This window comes from Exophiala xenobiotica, assembly GCF_000835505.1.
Source record: "Exophiala xenobiotica strain CBS 118157 unplaced genomic scaffold supercont1.1, whole genome shotgun sequence".
NCBI lineage: Eukaryota > Fungi > Ascomycota > Eurotiomycetes > Chaetothyriales > Herpotrichiellaceae > Exophiala > Exophiala xenobiotica.
This window is the reverse complement of record NW_013562494.1, coordinates 3157261-3180138: the sequence shown is the minus strand read 5'-3', so window position 1 is coordinate 3180138 and position 22878 is coordinate 3157261. Positions and strand designations below refer to the sequence as shown.

Here is a 22878-nt window from a genome sequence, read left to right as displayed (position 1 = left end):
TTCCCTTTCTTCACACACATTTGGACCTTTGATTTTCTTTCTCTTCTTGCTCAGGGATGTGCTATTACTGCGGCCCATCCGGACTCCCTCCTGAACCTGCCTGAATTTCTGGCTGATGTTAACCACCCACGACCCTCCGAAGTCACTCACAGTGAATTCTCCGAGAAGCACATCTGTCCGCCTAAAGAACCATCTGAATTCCTGGCCGCGATACAAGCAGATCCCATGCCCATTGCAAGTGGGATATCTTTCCAAAGGAAATATCGCAGGTGGAAATCGAACAAAACCAACACGCGACCAAAGTCACCTGTCTGAGTAACGAAGGCCGCCCAGTACAGTCACGATTTAGACGTCGCAGCGAGCGGAGGCGTCCTACCCGCCTACTCAGATCGCCATAGCTTTTGATCTTTTTACGCGGTTCACTTGTTACGTCGCAGCAGGTGCGGCATATCAAGACCCCCGACACTCGCTGTTCGAGTAAAGTGCACAATGGAGACATACAACGGTCACGTCCGCACACCCACGGACGCCATCATCCTATTCGAAGCTTGCAGACTCGGTATTCTACCTCGTGTTCAGCGCAGATTATCTGAAAAGGAGAGGCAGAATATCCGATCAGGTTCAGTATTCGTCTGGGATGAGAGAGAGGCTGGCATGAGAAGATGGACCGACGGGAAGAGTTGGAGTGCCAGCCGCGTTTCCGGCAGCTTTCTGACATATCGCGAAATGGAAGGGAAACGAGGAGGCAACTCTTTTGTGGCACCTGCGAACAAAGGAACGAAAACTCCTGACAGTGTTGCCGACGACCCTTTACAGAACGGGGAGGGCGAAGAGGGCCCTGATGGCTATCGCTATAAACCAGATGGCCTGATGAAACAGTCTTTCAGCATCACGACTTCACAAGGTCAACATTTACACCTCATCAGCTACTACTCTCGATCACATCCGACAGCACAAGTATTACGGCAGCCTAGCACCGATCCTGCTCTAGCTCACATTCAACCTGCAAAGGGGCTTTATCCGGAATCAACCATCAACGATCAGTCTTCGGTGCCAGCCGTGACGAGGTCACCCATGGTAGGAGTACCTAGCTATGTGGTCAGTCCTAGCGCTCCTGGCTACCACAGACCGAGCCAAGGGAGCCCACATCCTTATCTACCACCGGGTTATTTGCCGCACGGCGCTTACCTCTATCCCATTAGTCCGATGCACACTCCTCCTGCACACTACGCTCTACAGCCGTATGGAGCTCTTGCCCATGGACTGCCACCTATCCCTTATCCTCCTCCTGGTCACTACTCGCCACATGCCTTTCATCTCAATCACGCGCCGCCATCTGCCTATGATCAACGCCCTCTACGAACCTCCGAGTCAGTACCTCCACCTTCAGCACCGACTCCCACGGCTCAAGCTCCGCCGGTGCCGTACAGCACTAGCCAGTCATTGCCGCCTCCGCCGGTACCCCAGCCACCCCAGCTTAGCCCTGCTCAACCACCACTTCCCCCAGCTCCTCAGGAGAGCGAGAGATTGCAGATTGATCCTCGACTGACGGGTTCGGTCGACGTCGCTGAACCTCAAACAAGCGGCACTTCGCAAAACCCAGAGGCACCGCAGTCAGAGCCCCGATCGTCTGCACCTGCAGCTATCAATACTGGCCAGGCTCCTACAGTCAATGCTAGCCAGGCTCCTACAATCAATGCTAGCCAGGCTCCTACAATCAATGCCTTGGTACACAATATCTCTACTTTGCCGCCTCCACCTGTTGAAACGCCTCAAAATGAGGCCGAGGCCGACAGACAGGGCAGCACAAGCCCTGGTGGGACAAAGAATGGCGCACCGCCCCAAGATATCCCAAGTGAAAAACTGGGTTTCCGTGAAGACAAGAGAGCTTTGAGCAAGCTCGATCGGGTTTTTGCAAGAGTGTAACGCTGGGTGATGGAGGCAAGTCTGCTTGTAGGCGCATGGTCGACTGGAGCAACTTTCACGAATATCTGCATCAGCCACGGCGTTTCTGGGTTTGTTTACGAGCAAGCTTATTTGGCTGCACATCCATGGGCATGGTCAAATGGAGCTGAAATGGGCACAGGAGCATGATGCTGGAGTTTCTGTTGTGTATGAGCTTTCATATCGTACGTGAGCTCACTCGCTTGTGATGAGTCGATTATGTGGTTGAGTCTGTTGTCGTTACTTAGGATCGAACGATCCTTTCTGAGTTTGAGTAGAGACTTGTCTCGCTGTGCTTGATCGCATGTTAGATGGTCTTTGAGATATGTGTTGTCAATGAGGTTTGAAAGTCACATCTATGGATCCTCTTTGTCGAACGAAGCTACTGTCTCTCCAGTTTCCTGGCTCTTTCTTCCATCCTTTGCTTGTTTCTGCTTAATCTTCGTCACAAATAACGATATTGCTGCGCAGCATGATATCATCAAGTAATCAACAAGGACCCAGTGGCCGTCACGGCAACACGTTGATGGCATGTCGTAAGATGGCTTTAACGGGGATTTTTGGTGTGACCTGCTCCGTCTCAAGGACTTGTAGACGCTTCGCAAGGCTGGATCGACGAGGCTGACGGCTATTTGCCGGAGGAATAATTTCTGTAATTCCGCTTTCGAGTACTACTGCGCGTGCTACTTAAACACCTTCTTTGACGCGCATTGAGTTGATTGCAGCTACCGCCCTTAGAAACTCGGAGCGGCATGCTATGGCGAGCTTCGAAGTCGCCATGGCTCTCGCGGGCTCTGACAATCTCGCGGAAGTCCAGCTCTGAAATATTGGCACGAGCCTCACCTAGCCTCCGTCACACCCGCTGTCTTTACGAGCAGACAAGCAAAGCAGGAGTGTCTCCTGCACCCGTCTCGCTGCATCATGCGACCCTCGAAGATAATAGGAAAGAGTATGAGTCCGAACAAAGCAATGCAGTGGTCAAAATTAGGGGCTTGGTCCGCAGCGTGCGGAAACAGAAAAAAGTATCGTTCGCACGAGTCGCAGATGGATCTACATTGGGCAGTGTACAAGCTGTGTTTCCCCATCCAAACATGGCCAAAGAGTAAGTGCAGAGAAGCCTGAAGAGCATGGGTCAATGGCTGATTGTGAGCTTTAGCATTACCAACGGAGCGTATGTGTCCTTGATTGGGAGATGGGTAGCGTCGCAAGGCGCAGGCCAGAGTCACGAACTACTAGTGCAAGAGATAGAGACGATAGGAGAGAGCAATCCTCTGGTAAGAACAGCACGCACTCCCTGGGCTGGCTTATGGCTCACTGTGACATAGGAGAATCCGATACAGAAGCAGTCTATGACTGCTGACTTCCTGCGAAGTGTTCCCCATCTTCGTATGCGGACTGGTTTCCAGTCGCTCTTGGTTCGAGTCCGTAGCCATCTCACTGCCGCCGTCTCTTCACATTTCCACAATGGCTCGAGCCCAGTTTATCAGGTCCATCCACCCCTCATCACGTCTTCAGATTGCGAAGGCGCTGGAGAAGTCTTCACGATAACTCCTCGGAGCAAAGAACAAGTTCCTAGGTTCACTCCTTTGAGTACCGTCCGAGAGCCAGAAAGATTGTACTTTCGGGATCCGAAATACTTGACTGTCTCTTCCCAGTTGCACCTGGAAGCTTACTCGGCGCAGCTGGGAGATGTCTTTGCTTTCTCACCTACCTTTCGTGCCGAGGAAAGTGATACTCCACGACATCTGGCGGAATTTTACATGCTCGAAGCTGAACATCGCGACATCAGTTTCGACGACCTCATGGCAAAAGTGAGAGCTCTTGTTGTGGATGTGACTGAAGCACTTCGAAAGCATCGCACCGGCAAAGAACTACTGCAGTACTACGAGGACCATAAGCATCGTCCTGACGACGTCGATTTTGTTGATCTGGAAGACAGGTGGAACAGATTGACTGGGCCATGGCACAAAGTCGATTATACATCGGCAATCGACGCCCTAAGCAAGGCCTACGCGTCGGGTGGCGGGAGGCTCTTTACCAAGCAACCGCAATGGGATCAAGGTCTGCAACTCGAGCATGAACGTTGGATAGTCGAGAATCTGACCGAGGGAAAACCCGCGTTCGTGGTCCGATATCCGAAGGCTATCAAGCCTTTCTACATGCTGCCTTCGTCCTTTCAGTCATCTCATCCTGGCCAGTCATCAGCACTTGGGGACGCTGTTCCGTCTGCAAGCCAGGAAACAGTTGCTTGCTTTGACCTCCTGCTGCCGTTCGGCTACTGTGAAGTTGTCGGGGGAAGCCTCAGAGAGCACCGTCTCGAGAATCTCATCCAGAACATGCGCGAGAAGGGACTCCTCAAGAGAACTGAGGAACTCAATGGCAACGGCTACCCTTTCCTCCAAACTGGTGAAAGTCTTGGAAGTATGAAGTGGTATGCGGATCTCAGACGTTTTGGCAGCAGTCCGCATGGTGGCTATGGTCTGGGGTTTGATCGACTGCTAGCCTATTTGACCGGCGTGACGAACGTCAGGGACGTGGTTGGATTTCCGCGGACTTGGGGGCGAGCGGATTGTTGAACGACATATTACACCCAAGAGAGTCGACTTTGTTTTCTGACGCCTTGCTCTGTCCGATCACGACCACCGCAGCAGTCAGAATTGTACGAATACAACATATAACATGCCTCTTCTTGACCTTTACTCTTATTGCGCACGACTTTTATCCAGCCTTGGACACCCACGATAAGAAGAAGTTGGTCGATGTGTCACTCTAACCCGGTTGGTACAATTTCATTCCATCTGAGCTTCGGGGAGACAAGCTGCGGACAGACTCGTGCACATTGCCCGCTGTTTACTGTCGAGCCCCGAAGATCTTGAGTTTTTACATGTTTGAAGAGATGTATCCCCAGGACCATCAGCTGCCAATTCACCCTGAGAGCCAGAATCGTATCCTTGGCCGCTTTCTCGACGCTTCTTCCCAGATGGGTAGCCAGAGTTGGCGGCTGGCATACCACAAAATTTTCGCCCTTCGTCCCCCAGCATTCCGCAATCTTTCGTATTATCATTCCAGTCGCGTCGGAAGTCCCACACGGACCACTTCGCCTCGCATTATTTTTTACAATGTACTCATCTTCACGATCCATTTCCTGCAAAGGTAGGCTTTGATCAATGAAAGTAAGGAACACGAGATGGGTCGGAGACGTCTTGCTGGTGTCGCTCTCGCAGCGTACCTGGTGTCAGCAGTATTCGGGTACGGCACCACAGTTTCAATAGCTGTCAGCTATTGTCCGGCTACCTACACGAGCTCGACAACATCGCTGATCAGAAATGCGACCACAACCAGCATTACATCTTCGACCCCCAGGTAAGTTCTCCCCTTTCCATTCCGCAACCAGATCTGACTGTAGATAGTTCTAACCCAATTGTACTTGCGATCTTGAAGAGTTCAGGTGGTCAACCTCAATATGTGGCCGCCGATGGCACACTCACAAATGATTCAACGCTGGCTGTTGACTTCATAATCAACCCGACAGGCCAGCTTATGGGCGCTGGAGGATATATCTCGACTGATGGAAATGAGACATCAGCGACATTCGGAGTCTCCCCTACCGTTGGACCGATTTCTACTGTCTTCTCCCTTGTCAGCAACGACACTCTAGGACAGCGAGATGAAACGGCCTCTGCCAAAATCTTGGTTTGGAGGAACCGTGCGTTTATTGGTGGTGAGGCAATCTTCTGCATCTTCGGCTCGATTCTTGAAGTGGCCTTTGGCGGAGAAGCGCCAGCGGGCTGTATTGAAGTCGTGCTTGGTGCGATCCCTGTCAGTAGTTTGCCCAGCACATCTTCAACCACGACTGCTTCGCAATCTAGCATGACCACAGGATCAGGTGTTTTCACCAACACCATAACGTCGACGATCTTAGTGATCCCTACAACAACTGTCTCATTTCTAAGCCATACGACAGAACCGAGTCAGTTATCGTCTGACGTCGGCCATATGTCAAGTTCTCTGTTTTCGCCGAGTTCACCAAGCTACGGGAGTTTCACGACAAGCCCGGTAGTGAGCTCGGGCGCGGCGACTTCTCGAGTGATTCAGACAACCAACATGGGGTCAACACTATCGCCTGCTTCATCATCATCGCCCTCATCAAACAGACCCTCTTCAGCGCCGATGTCTTCAACCACTCCAGGATATCCTGCTCCAACTACTACCGGAACTCCAAATTGCTATGATCGTTCGCCATACGACGGCACTGTGAACGATGATTACTTGATTCTCTGCGACACCGATCTATCCGGATATGACCTTGAGAGAGTTGCTGCATCCAACATTGCCGAGTGCATTGATCAGTGCAATTCTTACATCCCATCGTCCGAAGGTCCCTGTGTCGCTGTTGCCTTTGATATCGTAAGTGCTGCGCTGTCGAGGCAAAAGTATCTACGCTGACGTCTGGTCTAGCTCGCACAAGCTAACCCATGTTCCCTCAAATACAACATCAGTGAAGTGTACAAGGGTGCCGATGAATTCTCCCAAGCTGCTGTCCTGGTAAATCAACCGTACTCTCCCGAGGTCGTATTCGCGGACACCAGCATTTCGAGCTCTACTTCTGGCACTGAGGCATTCTCGACTACACCGCCACCTGAGACCACGACAACTGCGCTGATGTCCAGCCCCAGTCCAATTTCTTCCATCAGCATCGAGCCTCCTCCTGTGTCGAGTACTACTTCAGCAATTCCCAACACAATCAGTCTTACCAGCCCAGGTACATCTAGCCAGCAACATACTTCCTCGCTCGCTACCAGCGCAGCCCAAAGCAGTCCAGGCGTCGCCTCATCCACCACTGGTCGCAACACATCCCCGAGCCCTGGCACGAGCTCCCCCACGTCAGCAGGAACCGCTTTGTCGTCCACCACGTCGCCCGGATCCGCTCAACAACCATCTAGTACTGCAACAAGCACTGGTCAACAGCAATCTAGCAGCCTCTCTAGCTCCAGGCCGTCGTCCAGCTATGTGGCTAGCCCTCAGACACCATCTACCACATCGCCAGTCGCGACGAGCACTACCACCGTGCTGCAATCAACACCAAGGCCTGCATCTAGCAGTCCAACGACGTCGAGATCGAGCACGTTCGCCGTCACGACCGTCCTTTCCACTATATCGTCGTCCTCGCTGACGACAGGGATTCCCACCTCGACCACTACACTTCCGTTGTCTACCACGACAACACCATCGTATTGCTCCGCCAGCCCCACCACGACAGCCCTCTGCCCGACTTACAGCCATCAGGCGTTGAATGTGAACGGCGATGGCTCCTGCTACGAAGTCGAATGCTCCACAGCCCTCCAGGGCAACATCTTGAACGGGAACTCGACCACCGCCTCCTCCCTCAAGACTTGTATCAGCTACTGCACGCTGTACAACGTTGCCATACCGTACGGCTGCGTCGGCGTGAATTTCTTGGGCTCCCTGGCCGGAAGCAGCCCGAACTGTATCCTTATGTCTGGCGTCTCCAGCACAACATCCGGTTCAGGCATTGATTTCGGCTCGACTCTTGTACCCAGGCTACCCTGCTATCTCGGACCCCGTGTACGCAACTACCAGTACTACTGCCACTAGCGTCTCTCCGATGTCCACGGCGTCGGTATCGACGCAGACGACTGGGGCAGGCACAGGCACGACTACGAGTACATCAAAGACGAGTACTTCTCCGCTCTCCTGTCCCGCCGCGCCGACCGCGAGTTCGTGCCCGGGCTCCTCGCCCTACTGCTACGCCTACACGAACTCCGGCAACACGGCGAATTTCGAGGTCGAGTGCCAGACGCAATTCACCGGCTCGGTGGGGCAGCCGTTGCTCACGTTCAGTTTCGAAGACTGTGTGGGTTGGTGCCAGTACGCGAATGTCCTGGTCGCGAATAGTTGCGTCGGCTTGACGTTCCGCAATGGGCCGACGAGTCAGGGCGGTAGTAATAATTGCTTTCGGTACAGCAGTTTGACCTGTGCGACGAGGGGGAATGCGACGTTCGATTCGGCGAGGCTGTTGTATGCTGGGTATCCGGCCATGGCGGATTATGGGGCTGGCTTTAATTGTCCCTCCTAGGGAGGTAATGGGAATGAGTATTATTATGGGTGTGGAGGTTTGAATTTTGAATTTCGAATTTCAGGCCATGAACGGGCCCTTTGACGGAGTTGGGATATGATTGATGTGGCTGGCTAGGGAAGAAGGTGCAAATGGTCGGGTATGGGATCAAGTCCATGGTGGGACTCAGACCTGGATTTTTGAAGGACAGTTTTATTTGCGATGCTTCAGACGCGCTGCAACTTGATAGTATTCTTGGTATTCTTGTCTTTCATTTTGCTGACCCGGAGGGGTGATGACTTGCTTGTTGCACTGCCTTCTGCTCGGAAGCAAGCATAGAATTCCTGAGTATTTACCAAGCAAGCTTGGTCCCATTTAACATCCTGATGGACCGCTCCCAGCACTGCCTCTGTGTGCTTCACCCAGAGGCCTCCCTAACACTGTCGACTAGGTCTCTTGTGCTGCACGAGCGCATTCCCTTGCCGATAACCCCCAGCCCTTTTTGGCGTGCCTTACTTGGGAGAACGAAGCGGAATGGCAGTACCCCCTTCTAGATCTTCCGGCCTCGCATATGTTCCCCTGCGCCTCGTACCATATTCAGCGGCGACGTCCCTTGTCAAGAAGCCGACCGCAAGCAACGCCAACACAGCGATGAGCTGGACCAGAAAGACCAAGACCAACTTGATGGCAAAGCCGCCAGTGATGGGGTTGACAGACGGCGAGTGATCAAAAGCGTACACCACGCTGTATACTGATCGGACGCCTACAAAGATGCAGGCAATGGGCAGTAGGATAGCAATGACACCGGGGTGCCCGAGAATGCGACAGAGCTGGAAGCACATGTACACCAGGGCGACCCAGGTCAATAGCAACAACACAACGCCAGTCTCTTGCAGAGTGTGTGCCTGGTCGATGTCCGATTGACTAGGGTTGCTTTTTGTGAGATTCGACGCGCCGACAGCGGCAAGTGCTATGCCCGTGTAGGCGCCAAGATGGACGAGGATTTCTTCGAGCACGATGAAGCGGTTGCTGCGGCCGGGTGGAGAATAGTAACTGCCGAGCTCGTAGAGAAAGCCGGAGAAGGCAAGGAGTAGAGGGCTGAGGCCGACAGAATCGATGATGGCGCCGGTCTTTGAGGTCGTGTGCTGGCTATGGGCGTGGATTTGCAGGCCCGCGGCGACGATGCGTAGAGTCTCGAAAATGGAAAGGTAGATGTAGGCCAGGGACGCTTGCCGGCCGTGCTTGAAGAATAGCCAGACAGTCAAGGGGATGAGGATGAGGTATATGGCCAATTCAGCGGCCGAGAGGCTTGTGGTATTGTCTAGGGCCATGTTTTCAAGGGGAGTATGCAAAAAAGCGGGAGGGCCAGATGATATTCTTTGGTCTCGAAGAGGAGATCAAGAGAGAGGATACGGAGAGATGATTGTTGAACTTACCAGGCATTCCTTTTGTGCTTGTTGGGTCCTTCTATCGTTATATATTCCGGGCTTCCTTTCGCTCCGGACAGCCTCAGACCTCATGAACCCCATCTTAGTCTCGATCATCACTGCAAGGCATGAGGAGATTGGGTCGCTTTCGGTCTCGGTCGCAGCAATCACGTCCAGGTGTTTTAGGGCCTGCCTATCGACACTCGACTTGGACCGTAAGGGCATTGATGCGGCTGTGTGGTGACGTTTCTATCACTGGCAAAGTGGCTTGTATGTGATGTGTGTGCCATATGCGAGACCGAGCTGACCTTGAAGAAAGAGTGCGTGCAAGGGAGAGTCGGACCAATTAGCACAAGCACGCACAATGAAACACTCGAGGTTGGACACTGCCTCGTCAGGCCTCCCATTCTCTCATGGAAGCTGGCCAGAGCTCTTCTACCATGCTCGCATGACACACTCCTTGAACGCGTCCTGAGCAAACAAATTAGGAAGCTACAGCGATAGCGAGAGTGGTGGTGACCTTGGACACGAACTCGACGGACAGCTGTATCCGAAAGCGATCTCACTGTTACGAGTACTACGCAGTATATTCTCTTGACGTCGATATCCTCGCTCCGAGTGGTCAATCAAGCTGTGAGACGCGCCACAAGGGCCCCATCATCCCTGTCGGCAGATCACTAAAACTCGGTCTCGGTTTCGACGTCGGTCTCTCCAGTTCTCTATGCATGTCACATCATAGGAAACCGAAATCTAAATCTTGATGCCGCCACGATTGGCTCATCGAAAGTCCCGCGCTGGATGTCGTCGTTGCAAGGAACGCAAAGTCAAATGCACAGAAGAACGACCTTCTTGTGCAGCGTGTGGCCGCCACGGTGTTCCTTGCGAGTACGTCGATACTGCCATAGCAGCCTCCGTGCCTCGACGACCCAAAAGCTCTCCACCGCACCGCGATCCTGCCCCCAGCATCTCAGGCAGCACTGGTGAGCATGGAGCCACCATCAGCCCGCCTAGTGGGCTGGACACTCCCTACTCCGATGACTTGGACAGCGTGATCCCAGAATCGCTCCGCCACCAGATCGAGCTGTACCTTATCCACCGCTTCAAGTCCTCTGTCAGCCCGGCATTTCCGTCCGCGCAGACGCCGCATCTGAAAGAACTCTATGTCTGGCATGCGATGGAAGCTGCCTTTGACCACCAATATCTCCTCAACGCCATCCTCGCCATCACAGCGCTCTACCTGTGGACGTGCGAAGTGCAGCAACTCCCGGAAAGCCGGACTGTGCAAATCCCAAAAGCATTCCGCCATGTTGACTTTTCCCAGCTGCACAGAGCATACCTCAACCTTGCAATATCCGAGGAGCGTGACGCACTTTCATCTCTGGGCCCTTCAAATTCAGACGCCGTTGGCCTAACGTCCATACTGCTATCCATAATGTCAACCTGCCTTCTTTCCGACACTCCCACATCCGACGAGAATGAGTACTTCCCTCCAATCCAGTGGCTGACATTAGCCGGTGCGATACAAACCGTTTTCCAAGCTGCGATCCCTTTCCTGCCAGAAGGCGCGATGATGTTGTACCTCCGCGCCTCACGCGAGCCCAATTTCCGCGACAAAAGCCTGCTCTTCGACCCTAACAATGTGATGCCTTTCGCCCGTGTCCTCGACTTTGAAGATTCAGAGCACCCGTTTGCGAACCAGGCGGAAACAGAGCCGACCACCTACGAGGCATATCGCAGCGCACTCGCTGTCATTGGAAGCATATATAACGCTGCTCGTGCCGGCGAACCAGAGCACTACTTGTGCATGCGCGTCGTGGCGTTTGGGCCGCTGGTGCCGAAATCGTTTGTCAGACTCCTTGCGCAGAAGAGGCCGAGGGCAATGGTCATTCTGGCGCACTACATGGTCTTTGTCAGGTATGTTGACAGTTACTGGTGGTTCAAGGGCCGAGCGGAGAAGGAAATCCTGGGCATTCAAAGGTCTCTACCGGAGAAGTGGCAATGGGCGCTGAGATGGCCATTGGCCGTGCTGTCCAGCCCGGAGTATGCAAAGGTCGATCCGAGGACGTTGTTTGGAGATATGAATGTCGGCACAGGTGACCCTGCAGGTGGTATTGGTACGAACACGCCCGGCGGACAGCCATCGATCTTCGAGCAGAGGATGGCAACCGGTTGAACATGACGCTTGCGTAGACTATTACCTCTACTACCAGGACCTCGAAGTGGACAGGCAAGGCAGGGCCACCAGCAGAAGCTCAACTTGTCACATCAGCAATTATCTGGCTTTGTGTTGCTTAGTTCCTTTACTGATGGCCACGAATTTCGAGCCTTTGCTTTCAATGGCCTACTCCTACATTTTGTGGCTGACACAGAAAGGCCTACTTGGATTTGGCAAAGCGCTGAGCCGCTGGACTAATACTCCGCTATGGGCATCCGCATTATGTCGCAACAAAAGGCGACCGGATCGGATACGCCCAGGCCTGCCGTAACCCAGTTTTCGCCTCCAAGACTCTCGACCACTCGAAGGACTATGGCTATTCGGTCCGGCTGCACCGAACTGCACTTCCATCTGCTTACTCCGCTCACGTGTCCGCTATACCTATTTCTCGGCTGATACGAGCGAATGTCCCGGAATTAATCACCCCATAAAACCCGATAAAGCACGGAACAGGGGGACGAACAGGGCAGCTATGAACGGGCCAAATCAGCATTACGACGCCGGGCTCATCCTGAGGTACCAAACCTACTTAAAGACCAGGTAAAGTGTCGATTGCCAAACGCAAGGTATCTGATGTTACAATCCGGGCGTCGAGTTCCAGCAATATCTATCACCTTTCTCGAAAGATATTCTTCTCGTTCGACCTCAAAAGGTAGCCAACCGAATAGGTTGAACAATGGGATCCTCACCGAAAAGCGAAGCCGAGATTCAAGAGATCCTCGAGTGCTATGCCAAAGGGATGCGGCACATGCCTCGCTCACCCATCCTCCATGACCCATCTGAAGTCGGCCTCGAATACGAAGACGTCTTCTTCCCTTCCTACGATGGCGTCCCGCTCGAAGGCTGGTTCATTCCCTGCCCCGGCTCGAACAAGCTCATCATTGCCAATCATCCAATGACCTTCTCACGAGCGGGACACCCTTCGCACCTGGAACCCTGGAAATCCATCTTCGGCGCCACGGGAAACACGATCGAAGTGAACTTTGTTCCTGACTTCAAAATCCTCCACGATGCCGGCTACAACGTCCTAGCCTACGACCTGCGGAACTTTGGCCACAGCGGTCCCGCAAATTCCGGAGCTGTCAGCGCCGGACGGTTTGAGGCTCGAGACGTGGTGGGATCGCTCGTCTATGCCCGCAGCAGGCCGGACACGAAGGACATGATCATCGGCCTCTTCAGTCGCTGCTTGGGCTGTACCTCGTCTTTCTGGGCCATGCACAAGTTCCCCCAGTTCTTCGAGGATGGCAATGTCCGCTGCATGGTCGGTCCACAGCCCATTTCTCCCCAGACCGTCATGGAGCGCAACTTTGAACGCGAGGGCATCCCGATGGAAAAGATGGCCGAGCTGGATCGCTTGGTCAGGCTTCAGACGAGTTTCGGTCTGTTTGAGTTGGGTCCCCGCGAACCGGCGAAGAGTGTGCATGTGCCGACGTTCCTGTATCAAGTCAAGGACGATCTGATGACCAAGCCGACCGATGTGCAGACCATTTTTGACAACATTCCGACGAATGAGAAGAAGTTGTTCTGGATCGAGGGGACGACGAGAAGGTGGGATGGCTACCTTTACTTCCAAAAGCATCCGGACCAAATGCTTGAGTGGTTTGAGAAGTACATGAAGTAGATGGCGGTGGTATAGTCAATACAGTTTTCTAAACGTTCTCCTCTCATATCAACCAATTCTACACTCTTCTTTCGATTATAGCCGTGACACTGTTTTCTGGACAAGGTCGAACCGGGGGAGCTGTTTTGAATGATCTTACCTTCCTCAATGAAGAGATGTGTCTTACACTCCACAAGACGCAAGTGGATCGAGCTTCATGTTCATCTCTGAGTCCGCACGACTTCAACGAGTCAGTCAATGACCAGATGAGGGTATAGCACGGAAAGACGTGTAGGAGTGGCTGAAGCAACACCCGGACTCGAAGACCCTTGGGTGCTACCAAGTATTGGTTCTACGAACTCGGTTCGACATGGTGAGATTCGACCGACCCCTCTAGAAACCCTCTGTGCCGTCCCGAGAACTCGGCTTCTCTACCTATTCGGATTCCGAGCGCCAGGCTCGCTAATGTACGAGCAAAGCAATACTTCATATTAGGCCTCCCATTCCACGACCAGTCCGTACTCGACATAAGGGAAGCCAAGAATGCGACGACACACGAGACCATGCCGTCGTAACAGGGAAAGATGATGAGCCCTGTCGCACCTGACTGCCCCCTAGACTAAGTAACATAAGGTATGTAGTATTGTATATTTCTCCAGTCCCTCCATACGCGCGCAGAGCAAAGCGAAGCAAGCGAACAGTACTTATCGAGTCGAGTCGAGTTTGCATTAACTGCCAGGTAACTTGTAAATGACCAAAATCAAATCCAGCGACACGATATGTCTTCATCGACAACGATCACTCTGACAGCTGAGAATCCCGGCGTCACCCATGTCGACGACGTCCCGGCCAGTTCGGTAGACGTGACCAACCACTTCCTACAGCACAACCACGACAAATGGCACATCTTATGGGATTCACAACGTGCAGGTGGCCTCCACAACCACCAAGTCCATTACCTCTTGACCGATCTAGCACTGGGCGCTTCACCGGAGCAAATCAAAGAGGCATTCGAACGCAACAAGGACTATCAGCGACCCATTGAAGCCGGCGATGAATGTCGGCAGCACACCATCACTCAGGACAACTTCACAGACTCGCTAGGTCACCACCAGTACTATGCTGCATGGCTGCAATTCTTCCAGGACGAAATCACTCAGAAGGGCTGGCAAGACGTTCTGGGCGAATACCTGTTCGCCGAAACACCACGCGCAGATGATCTTCTTGGGAGGATGTTCGAAGGTGCAAAAAGCCCCCCCAAACCCACATCATCATCGAGATTTCGGTCTTTGTGTATATCCTGACAAAACTGATCGTAAATTCAGGAGCAATCCACCCTATCATCCATCTAGGCTTCGGCGTCGAGTTCTCTCAACCCGCCATCGTAGCCGAAGCACTCGCCCAAGCAGCCATCCACCGCCACGAAGCATGCTCTTTCCTTCTTCGCACTGAACTGCTGGCCAAAGGCAAGCCATCATGGACAGACGGCCAGCGTCTAATGGACCTCTTCCACACCGCTCGCTCTACTCCCGCGATCAAAGATGCCGAATGCTTCGCACCAGGCAGTTTCGAGCGCGACGGCAACTTCTTCGCCATAGCACCACAAGCCCTATTCGACCTCGCCTCCCAATACAACCTCGATCGGAGCTCATCAGAGGAAACGCTGAAGCTTCGTCTCGCCGAGATGATCAACGTGATCGCCTGGATGGCCTCGGCTTGCCAGAACCCGAAGAAAGCTGTCAAGTTCGATTTCTTCCTCATGCACGCCGTGAACTGCAGCATCTTTCTGTCTGTCTTTGGGGAGTTACCATGGCTCAATATCCGGTCCAAAATCCGTCTTCTCGAGTCCAAAGTCCGCATGGACATCGTCATGTATGTGACTCAAGGATGTCCGAAGCTTTTGACGGAAGAGATCACGAACTACGCTCCACGCCGAGGGAGCGAGGGTATGAATTGGCCGGACGTTATCGACCGTGCAAAGAAGATCCCCTGCGATGGACATGTCCTCAAGATGATCCGCGCGTTGCGCCATGGGCGTACTGTCTGCGCGCCGTATGAGAGCAGTGAGACGACGGCGTCGAAATTTCCCGTCAAGGGGGACGAGATGTGGTTGAAGATAGCGAACATGGTGCTCGATTCGACGGAGGATCATCCGAGCGTGCTGGATAAGTGGATGCGTGGACCGGGCTTTGAGAAGGCTTGGGAAGTGATTCCTGATCGGAAGTAAGATAGATATGCCTAGTCTTGTATCTACGTCGGAAAGTCGGGGTAAAAGGGAGGCATCCTGCAGTGGCATGGTAGATCGCGGCATGAGAGCTGTACTTGCAGCCGGGCACGACACCATGTCCGCTGACCATCCCACCCCGACGACATCTAGGAGATGTTCTTCCAGAAAGGCGGTACAGGATTCGGCTCCAAGACGCCTTGTGAGCCCAAATATCTAGGCATCTCCTGCCCAACAAGGGACTCGGACTAATGTCTCCCCGATTTGTACTGCTGTCCCATCCAAAGCTCTTGTCTACCCCAGGACAACACATGGAACCTCGATCTCAGATCACCGCATCCTGGGTGCTATCCAGTTCTGAAGCTTTAGAGCAATGCGGCGTGGCCATCACCCAAGAAGGCCAGAGCGAGCCTCGTATCCCTTGTCTAGCAGGTATACTCTGGACGCAACATCGTCATACGATTACAAACGGCCTCTTTCGATAGAAGCCCTTCGAGTATCCTTTTCTGCCACCAGGAGATGTGAAGCCGGGATCGTAATCCATAGGATCCTCATAAAGGGGATCTATATTGCTCCAGCGTGGACTTTTGGAGACATCACCAGGCATCGCACCAGCTAGGTAGCAAGTTCCCAGTAATTGAAATTCCTGGCCTCGTTTAGCTCCCACGGTACGGCTCTCGCTGCTTGCTGGTTTGTTGATCGGTCGTAGTAGGAATGGCACAGGACCCCCATCTAAGAAGACCACCAGATCATCAACTTGTGCCCAGGAAGGGCATAGCCCGACGCGACCGTTCTGTGTCAGAAAAAAACGTCCGACCGACTCTGTGTCAACGGTAAGATGTTCTCTCGCCAGCGTTTTCACCATTTCATGTTGGGCATTTTCCGCCAGTCGTCTGAGGATTGACCGATTCGTTGGTGAAGTTATCAAGGAGTGGAGATCCGGCTCTTGTACGATCCAATCCGCAGCATACGTCGAGAGTAGTATGGCTTCATAAGCTTTATCGTCGCATACCACCTGCAAGTGTCCTTGAGCAAGATAGCTAGGAAATCAGTCACCAAAAGCGGGGTGCTCTCAGAGTCAGCGTCCGTGTGAGTACGAGTCGGTTTCCAGCAGGTTCCTTCATGCGCTTGCAGGAGTGATTTCCAGATGGCTGGAAAGGAGAACGGCTTCTGAAGTTGTACTATGCAGGACACAGTGGAAAAGTGCACGCCCCTCAAGACGATGGGTTCTCCTGCGGGCGCATAAATCGACTTGTACAGATGAGCCTGAGACCACAAATTCTCAGAGTTCAAGTCTAATGACTCCGAATGAGCCCAACTTGACAGCGAGCATATTTGATGGTATTCTGGGACCCAAGTCCACGTCTTGGGCACTGGCTGTCGGCAGGCAAACGACAGTATCTGCAAGCTCCCTGTGGCTTTGATGACCTGTCGCGTGAAAGAGGCATATGTAGCTTGTAGTGACTGTCCATAGTCCGGCAAAAACTCGAGATTCGGGAGATCTGCTCCCAAGTGGTAGATGGCGTATAACTTATCCCTTGGTACTGTGGCTTCAAAAAAATGCACATTGGTGAATAGCTCGTAGATACTCGCACTGGAATATTTTCGACGAGACCAGTAGTGAGAGGTTCTCGGTGGCAGGTCCTTTCGCTCCATTGCCAATGGAGCAGTGTTACCACGGATTGCCTCTTTAATACTTGCCCAATTTAGCACGTATGATGTCAGGTTAATTGCGCACATCTCCACAACTTCCCGCGCAGCGGTGATATTGCAATGGCGTGCGTAGACATTGGGGTTGAGAGTGACTTCTTGGATTACCCAGATGCGGCGAAACCATGGAATAACAAACAATGATCTAACGCGGTCCAGGCGGGTAAATTTGACCTCACCACGAAGCAGCAATTCCACAAAATCGTCCCAGACTGAATGAATGTCGTGCGTAATTGCGCCCGCGATCAAGCGAACGAAAGAAACTGCCACGCGTATGTATCTTGATCCAGAAGGCTGCTAAGACAGACCAAGAATTGCAACTTCACAGCTGCCAAAGATTGTCCGTGCTGTTCGTCGAAACGGAGGAGCGACTTTAAAGAACAGGCAAAGGTGATGTAGAGATCGACGACGTTAATGTTAGACTGGCGATTAGCTGCCTCTGGATGCATCGATTTGGCTTGCGAGCAGATTGCATGCAATCCGCGGGAGCATACAGGATCTCGCAGGAATTTGGTGAAGACTATTAGTTCTCGTTTGCTGGGGACTTTCTCGACTGGATTGAATTTGCCAACTTTAGACATTTTGTGCAAAGTGATGAGGGCGTCCAGTTGTCCAGAAAGTATATCCGATGGACTTTCGGCATCCCCACCTAGCCAGGCAATGACCCTTGTAGCTCTAGAGAAGACCTAATCCATGAACCTTACTTGGTGCGACCTCTCGCTGAGGTAGACTGGTTCATACAGAGCATATCAGCCCAAATGAGGATATCCGTCTCGTTGTTCAACCGAAAACTGCGGAGACCAGCGTGTAAATTGGTCGTGATCTGGAAATTGTGGACCACAGTCTGCTCATGGCCCTCGAACATTTTCATATCTACCTCGTGCTCTTGGCAGCCATTGTCAGGGTAAGATGGATTGACATAGAATGTTTCTCGGAAGATCAGCTTGATGCCGACTGTGTCGTGCAGTGAGCCTCACGTGTAAGATAGAGCTTGGTAGGGCGGACAATCGTCAAGATCTGCGCGGACCAGACAACACACCAGCTCGTCCTTTGCTGATTCTGATGGAAGGATGCGCAATAGCCGGATCTCCTTCTTTGACTTGTCTAAAGGCTTGTAGTGATTATAGTCATTGCGAATGACTCGGGTGTTGTCGACGTCAGCCATGCCGGATCCCATTTGTGATTTCGACTATATTGGTGGGCTTGTGAGGGTTTGGAGGTCTGATGAGGCTGATACGAGGGGACAAGATCCCAAGACAGATATGGGGATGAGGAGCTCTGCCTCAAATTTCACCGCAGCGGGTCTGAGTTGTTCTGTTGGCGAGTCGAGTTGTGTGCCTAAGAAGTACATGCAGATGCTTCTCGCTTCACGAGCACAGCCTGCTCGACCCCAGCTCCATACTTGAATGAAACGCAAAGGGCTGTCAGGGTGTCCAATGTTTCTGGGCACACCTCGAGGGGACTTTCGATCGGTCAGGCTGATAAGTGCCCAAGCGGCAGCGACGTGCATGAGACGTAGCGAATCCGGGACTCGCCACCACAAAGCCGACATGGGTGATGCTGCACACCAGCCAATGGATCGTAAATGAAAGAAGTTCGGTGAAGCAACGAATGAGGCCAATGATTGGAGCAGGTGCGCTCTTGCGACGGCCGTCCCCAGGTCAAGACGAGGAGTGGCGTGCCATTTACCTCCAAGTAAGAGCTCGCGCCAAAGTGCGACATGGCACTTTGTCAGACTCGAAGAAAGAACAGATGATTATCGGACACAAGAATGGAAAGTGCGATCCATGTTCGGTTGCCCGAGGTCCTGAAGCCTTTTGGTACACCCTGCAGGTCTTTTGGTCGGCCAGGGTAAGAAGTCACTGTGTGCTGATGTGCCTTGTCTGCCCGGCTGTCTTTGCAATCTCATCGAATTGTTTGAGTATCCGTATATCCTGTGATCTCTATAGTCCAACAAGTCCATAAACGTACAATCCATGAATATCCCATTGCCCTATTTGAAGCTCCGTTGCCTGTAGTTCCGCCGTCCCGTCCCGCCTTTTTGAGTACACATTCCCATGAAGAACATTCCACTCACTCCTCTCGATAAACCGACCAGCCATCATCCTCACCGAACCATGCTCGTGCTAAAGCCGCGCCGCTCTCCGTCGGCTGGCTGAAAGCTACTTGATGCGGCTCAATCTCCATCCCGTAAATGAACTGGTTCATGACGCATTCCAGTAGATTGCTCGCTATGCCTTTGTGCCGGAACGCGTGGCTCGTCCAGATCCGACTGACACCCACCACAGCCGGATACGTCTCCTCCGAGATGCTGATGCTAGATGAAGGTCCCGAACACGTTGGACTTGCGATTGGGGTTGGAATTTGAGGTTTTGAATGGACCTGATCCGCTTCTTCTCCATTGAACTCTGTAGCAGCCGGCGTCACAGGGCCAGTGGATTTGAAATGGTCGTTCAGAGGCATCATCTCGCCCGCGGCGCTTTCATTCGGAAGAACTCGGTGGGCTTTGTTGATCCGCTCAGCGAGACAGACTCCCACACATTTGTCTTCGATGATGTGCAAGAAGGCCTTGTAGCGATCGCATTTCTTGGTGTTGTCATCCTTCTCCCCTTCCAGAGCACGTTGACTCCACAGATCTTCCGCCGTAATATCCACACTTCCGAGTTCCTTGTTGACGATGGAGAGGACTTTCTCAACAACCCTCCGTGCGGGCAAAGAGAGCTTCCTGTCTACTACGACCACGCTCCCAGGGATATGCGCCACCTGGTAGCACCATCTCATAGCCGACTTGAGGAACGGTTTTCCAAGTTCGATACCAGAGCTGTCTCGATGATGGAACATGTGGTGTAGCTGATTATCCTCACACGAGGTCGGCATGTAGGACATCTGACATTGTGGGCATATTGTAGGGCCCGATGGCTGGCCCAGGTCCAGCACCGTTTGGACCAAGTTTTGTTTTGGTAAGGATGGCCTGGAAGCCGGTCGCGCAACTGGCGTCCGGTCTTGTTCTTGACCTCCAGACGCGTCTCGATGTGTTGGTTGCGAGCTTTGCGCACGTGTAGTGGAGTTGAATATCTCGGACAGAGGCTCCGAGTCATGACGCGTAGTTTCGGCACTCAGCCCAAGTGATTGTGCATCGCGTTTCCTTTTCGCGTTTTTGAGGTCCTTCTTTTCCTTCTTAGACTTGTCAATTGCCGAGAAGTTGGGTTTGTAGGCTTTGATCCGAGGTGGCGTGAGTTGTAGCACCGGTGGAGGAGAGGATGGTGGGGTGATGGTGCTGGAGCCTAGGTCATCCTCCTGCAATTCTGCAGAGAAGACTGTGCTGTTCTTGCGGGAAGGGGAAGAGGAGAGAGCGGCGACGCTGGTCTCGCGAATGGCACGTTCGAGGCTGTCTTCGAGGTCGACAGGCTTGGTCGTCGCGTTCTCATTGTAGCCGCCGGAAGTGAAAGAGTGCGCGTTCCAAGCATCTTCGAGGCGTTGGCGTTTTGGCGGTCGATAGTCTTCACCATCCCAAGCGCGCCGCACGTTGCGGCTGTATGTTCGCATGAAGAGGCCCCTGACACGAGAGAAGATTAGCGAATGTGAGGCTGACAGGGGTGGACAGTAGCTTGAGAGGGCTGCAGAATGTTTGGCACGACATACCCTTTGTAGCTGTTAGTGACGGTATAAGGATACACGACGGGTGGCATGGTCGCGTTGTGAATGAGGTGCGGCAGCAAAGTTAATTGCGGATATGGTGAAGGAATGCAGGTGAAATATAAAGTAAGGGTGTGCAGATGTTTGGACCAGAGTGGGAACGCAACGCGTCTTGGGATGCAGTGGTGCCGGTTTTAGTTGGGGGAGGAATCGGGATGAGGTTTAGTTTTAGCGGGCAACGGCGAGACGATGCGAGCCGGGGGGGTGATGAGCCTGAGAGGGACGCTGGACACACGGGACGCTGGGTGCTGGATGATCCTGGATGGTGGCCGAGCTTTAAGCTTGGGCTCTGATGCAGCCTGCAGGTGCGTGAGGTGCTCCCCTCGGCAACAATGGCAAATTCGGTGGCCGCCAGAAACAAGTCCCGGCGAGCCTGTCAGGCAGCCAAGAAATCACCCGGCGCTGATTTAGGGCTCTGGCTGTTGCCCCAGGCTTTGGCTGGGGGCTCTGGCTGAGTTTGCCGGGTCTCTGCCCTACGCTCCAGTTGCTTTTGCCTTCGCCTTTGCCCTTTAAGGCTGACCACACAGATGGAGAAGGGGGGTTGTTTTGATGAATGGAACGCCGTTGGAAATCCTGGGGTTATGACAGGCTTAAGACATCAACTCTCTTCAAGTCACTGGTACCTCGATAAATGGGGTGCCAGTACCAAGAAATATGCCAATGATGGTATATTTTTGTTGCTAGATCAACAAGGAGAGCGTCGAATGGAAGACGTCGGTGAATTAATTTCTCAAAAGATTCGATCGATCCGCGCCGTGAGCTGATCGAAATTTGGTGATGAGAGATCGAGGCCGAACGGGAATAAAATAGCTACTCGCTGTCTATTGTCGAGAAAATAAATGAATGAATGAATGGGTCCTATTGACAAGATGGAGTGACGAAGCTGAAAAGCACACGATACGATACATTGAAGTCTTAAGACTCTCGTAGAACCTGGGGCACTTTCTTCGTCTACCACATGTTCTTCTCACCTGTTGGGCTTTCTTTCGGATCAACTTCGCCTGCTCCCCTGCTCACCCTGCTTGCTGCTATCCAAAACACTCCACAATCCTGCTCGCCTGTGCCCTATCCGACTGCTGTTGCCTCGTGTTGGCCTTCCTGGCTGTCTTGTGTTTGGCCCAAATCAAGGGGCTGGGCTCTCGCGTTGAATGGCCCATTCATGCCGCCTAAAGTGCCTCAGATCCAATCCGCTTCCGCCGCCCCAGCGCCCCTACGAGGATCCGCTGCAGCTCTCACGAATCACAAGACGCTTAAATCATTCTCTTATGGGGACCCTGTCACTAAGAAGGGAAAAATCTTTGCCACTGGTGCACCGGTTTGGCTCCCCAGCATTGATCTCTTTGGTCGCGGATGATTCTGCAAGAACACATCAAGCCGGATCGAGATCCTGATCGCCAGCACATATCCTGGGCGTCTGAGCCGTGAGAATCCGACTAAAGATTGTCAAGAGCGCCCCTCCACCAATTGCGTCCTCTGGAACGACTGATCAGTGCTGTGAAATGCCGTAGCATGCATATGCCTGAGAACAGGTTGGCAGAAAGAAGACGAGACCGGTAGGGACTTTCAGGAGTCGTGGCCAGGAAGAGACAGGCATCATCGCAGGATTCAGACGACTGCCTTATAGCCAACGCGCCCCATGTCGCTACGTGTTGCTATTTGCTCGGAAGCCATCCATGACCCCGTTACATCCTGTTCTGTCTGATTCTGCCTCGAGATGCTGCCATTCCAGGCCAGATCTCGTGTGGTAAGCTGCCACTGGGGCACTCACCGGGCTCATACTGTACTCTTCACAACAGGGAGCAGGGCGATTCGGGCGCGTGTAAGGACAAATCATGCTAGTGTGCTACCTCCATGTGCCCCGTTGACGGTCGCTCGAAGGCAAAGCGTCCAATTACACACGACACAATTTCCAAAGGAGCCGGTGAGTACTGTGACACGTCACTGACTCCATGGCCAACCATCAAGACTACCACATGGACAGCGGCT

General features: G+C 52.9%; 9 protein-coding genes across 9 annotated transcripts; 6 read left to right on the top strand and 3 right to left on the bottom strand.

Annotated features, from left to right (window-relative positions):
- Window positions 1-4: 4 nt before the first annotated feature.
- On the top strand, window positions 5-2340 carry PV05_01238 (uncharacterized protein). The gene has a single exon (XM_013466206.1). The coding sequence runs from the start codon at window positions 490-492 to the stop codon at window positions 1924-1926; it is 1437 nt and encodes a 478-aa protein (XP_013321660.1). The 5' UTR covers window positions 5-489; the 3' UTR covers window positions 1927-2340.
- Window positions 2341-2696: 356 nt separating this feature from the next.
- PV05_01237 (asparagine-tRNA ligase) lies at window positions 2697-4520 on the top strand (the record flags this gene model as incomplete). Its single annotated transcript, XM_013466205.1, has 3 exons — window positions 2697-3046; window positions 3101-3218; window positions 3270-4520. 3 exons carry the CDS (start codon window positions 2697-2699, stop codon window positions 4518-4520), a joined length of 1719 nt encoding a protein of 572 aa, XP_013321659.1.
- Window positions 4521-5131: 611 nt separating this feature from the next.
- Window positions 5132-7560, top strand: PV05_01236 (uncharacterized protein; the record flags this gene model as incomplete). The annotated part of the gene is made up of 3 exons (XM_013466204.1): window positions 5132-5307; window positions 5355-6351; window positions 6403-7560. 3 exons carry the CDS (start codon window positions 5132-5134, stop codon window positions 7558-7560), a joined length of 2331 nt encoding a protein of 776 aa, XP_013321658.1.
- A 972-nt stretch (window positions 7561-8532) lies between these two features.
- On the bottom strand, window positions 8533-9351 carry PV05_01235 (uncharacterized protein; the record flags this gene model as incomplete). The annotated part of the gene is made up of 1 exon (XM_013466203.1): window positions 8533-9351. The coding sequence occupies one exon, from the start codon at window positions 9349-9351 to the stop codon at window positions 8533-8535; it is 819 nt and encodes a 272-aa protein (XP_013321657.1).
- An 856-nt stretch (window positions 9352-10207) lies between these two features.
- PV05_01234 (uncharacterized protein) lies at window positions 10208-11620 on the top strand (the record flags this gene model as incomplete). The annotated part of the gene is made up of 1 exon (XM_013466202.1): window positions 10208-11620. One exon carries the CDS (start codon window positions 10208-10210, stop codon window positions 11618-11620), a length of 1413 nt encoding a protein of 470 aa, XP_013321656.1.
- Window positions 11621-12338: 718 nt separating this feature from the next.
- PV05_01233 (uncharacterized protein) lies at window positions 12339-13283 on the top strand (the record flags this gene model as incomplete). The annotated part of the gene is made up of 1 exon (XM_013466201.1): window positions 12339-13283. One exon carries the CDS (start codon window positions 12339-12341, stop codon window positions 13281-13283), a length of 945 nt encoding a protein of 314 aa, XP_013321655.1.
- A 572-nt stretch (window positions 13284-13855) lies between these two features.
- On the top strand, window positions 13856-15499 carry PV05_01232 (uncharacterized protein). The gene is made up of 3 exons (XM_013466200.1): window positions 13856-13895; window positions 14033-14504; window positions 14588-15499. The coding sequence occupies exons 2-3, from the start codon at window positions 14042-14044 to the stop codon at window positions 15487-15489; spliced, it is 1365 nt and encodes a 454-aa protein (XP_013321654.1). The 5' UTR covers window positions 13856-13895; window positions 14033-14041; the 3' UTR covers window positions 15490-15499.
- A 2397-nt stretch (window positions 15500-17896) lies between these two features.
- On the bottom strand, window positions 17897-18361 carry PV05_01231 (uncharacterized protein; the record flags this gene model as incomplete). The annotated part of the gene is made up of 2 exons (XM_013466199.1): window positions 17897-18150; window positions 18202-18361. The coding sequence occupies 2 exons, from the start codon at window positions 18359-18361 to the stop codon at window positions 17897-17899; spliced, it is 414 nt and encodes a 137-aa protein (XP_013321653.1).
- A 908-nt stretch (window positions 18362-19269) lies between these two features.
- Window positions 19270-20885, bottom strand: PV05_01230 (uncharacterized protein; the record flags this gene model as incomplete). Its single annotated transcript, XM_013466198.1, has 2 exons — window positions 19270-20752; window positions 20839-20885. The coding sequence occupies 2 exons, from the start codon at window positions 20883-20885 to the stop codon at window positions 19270-19272; spliced, it is 1530 nt and encodes a 509-aa protein (XP_013321652.1).
- Window positions 20886-22878: the final 1993 nt, after the last annotated feature.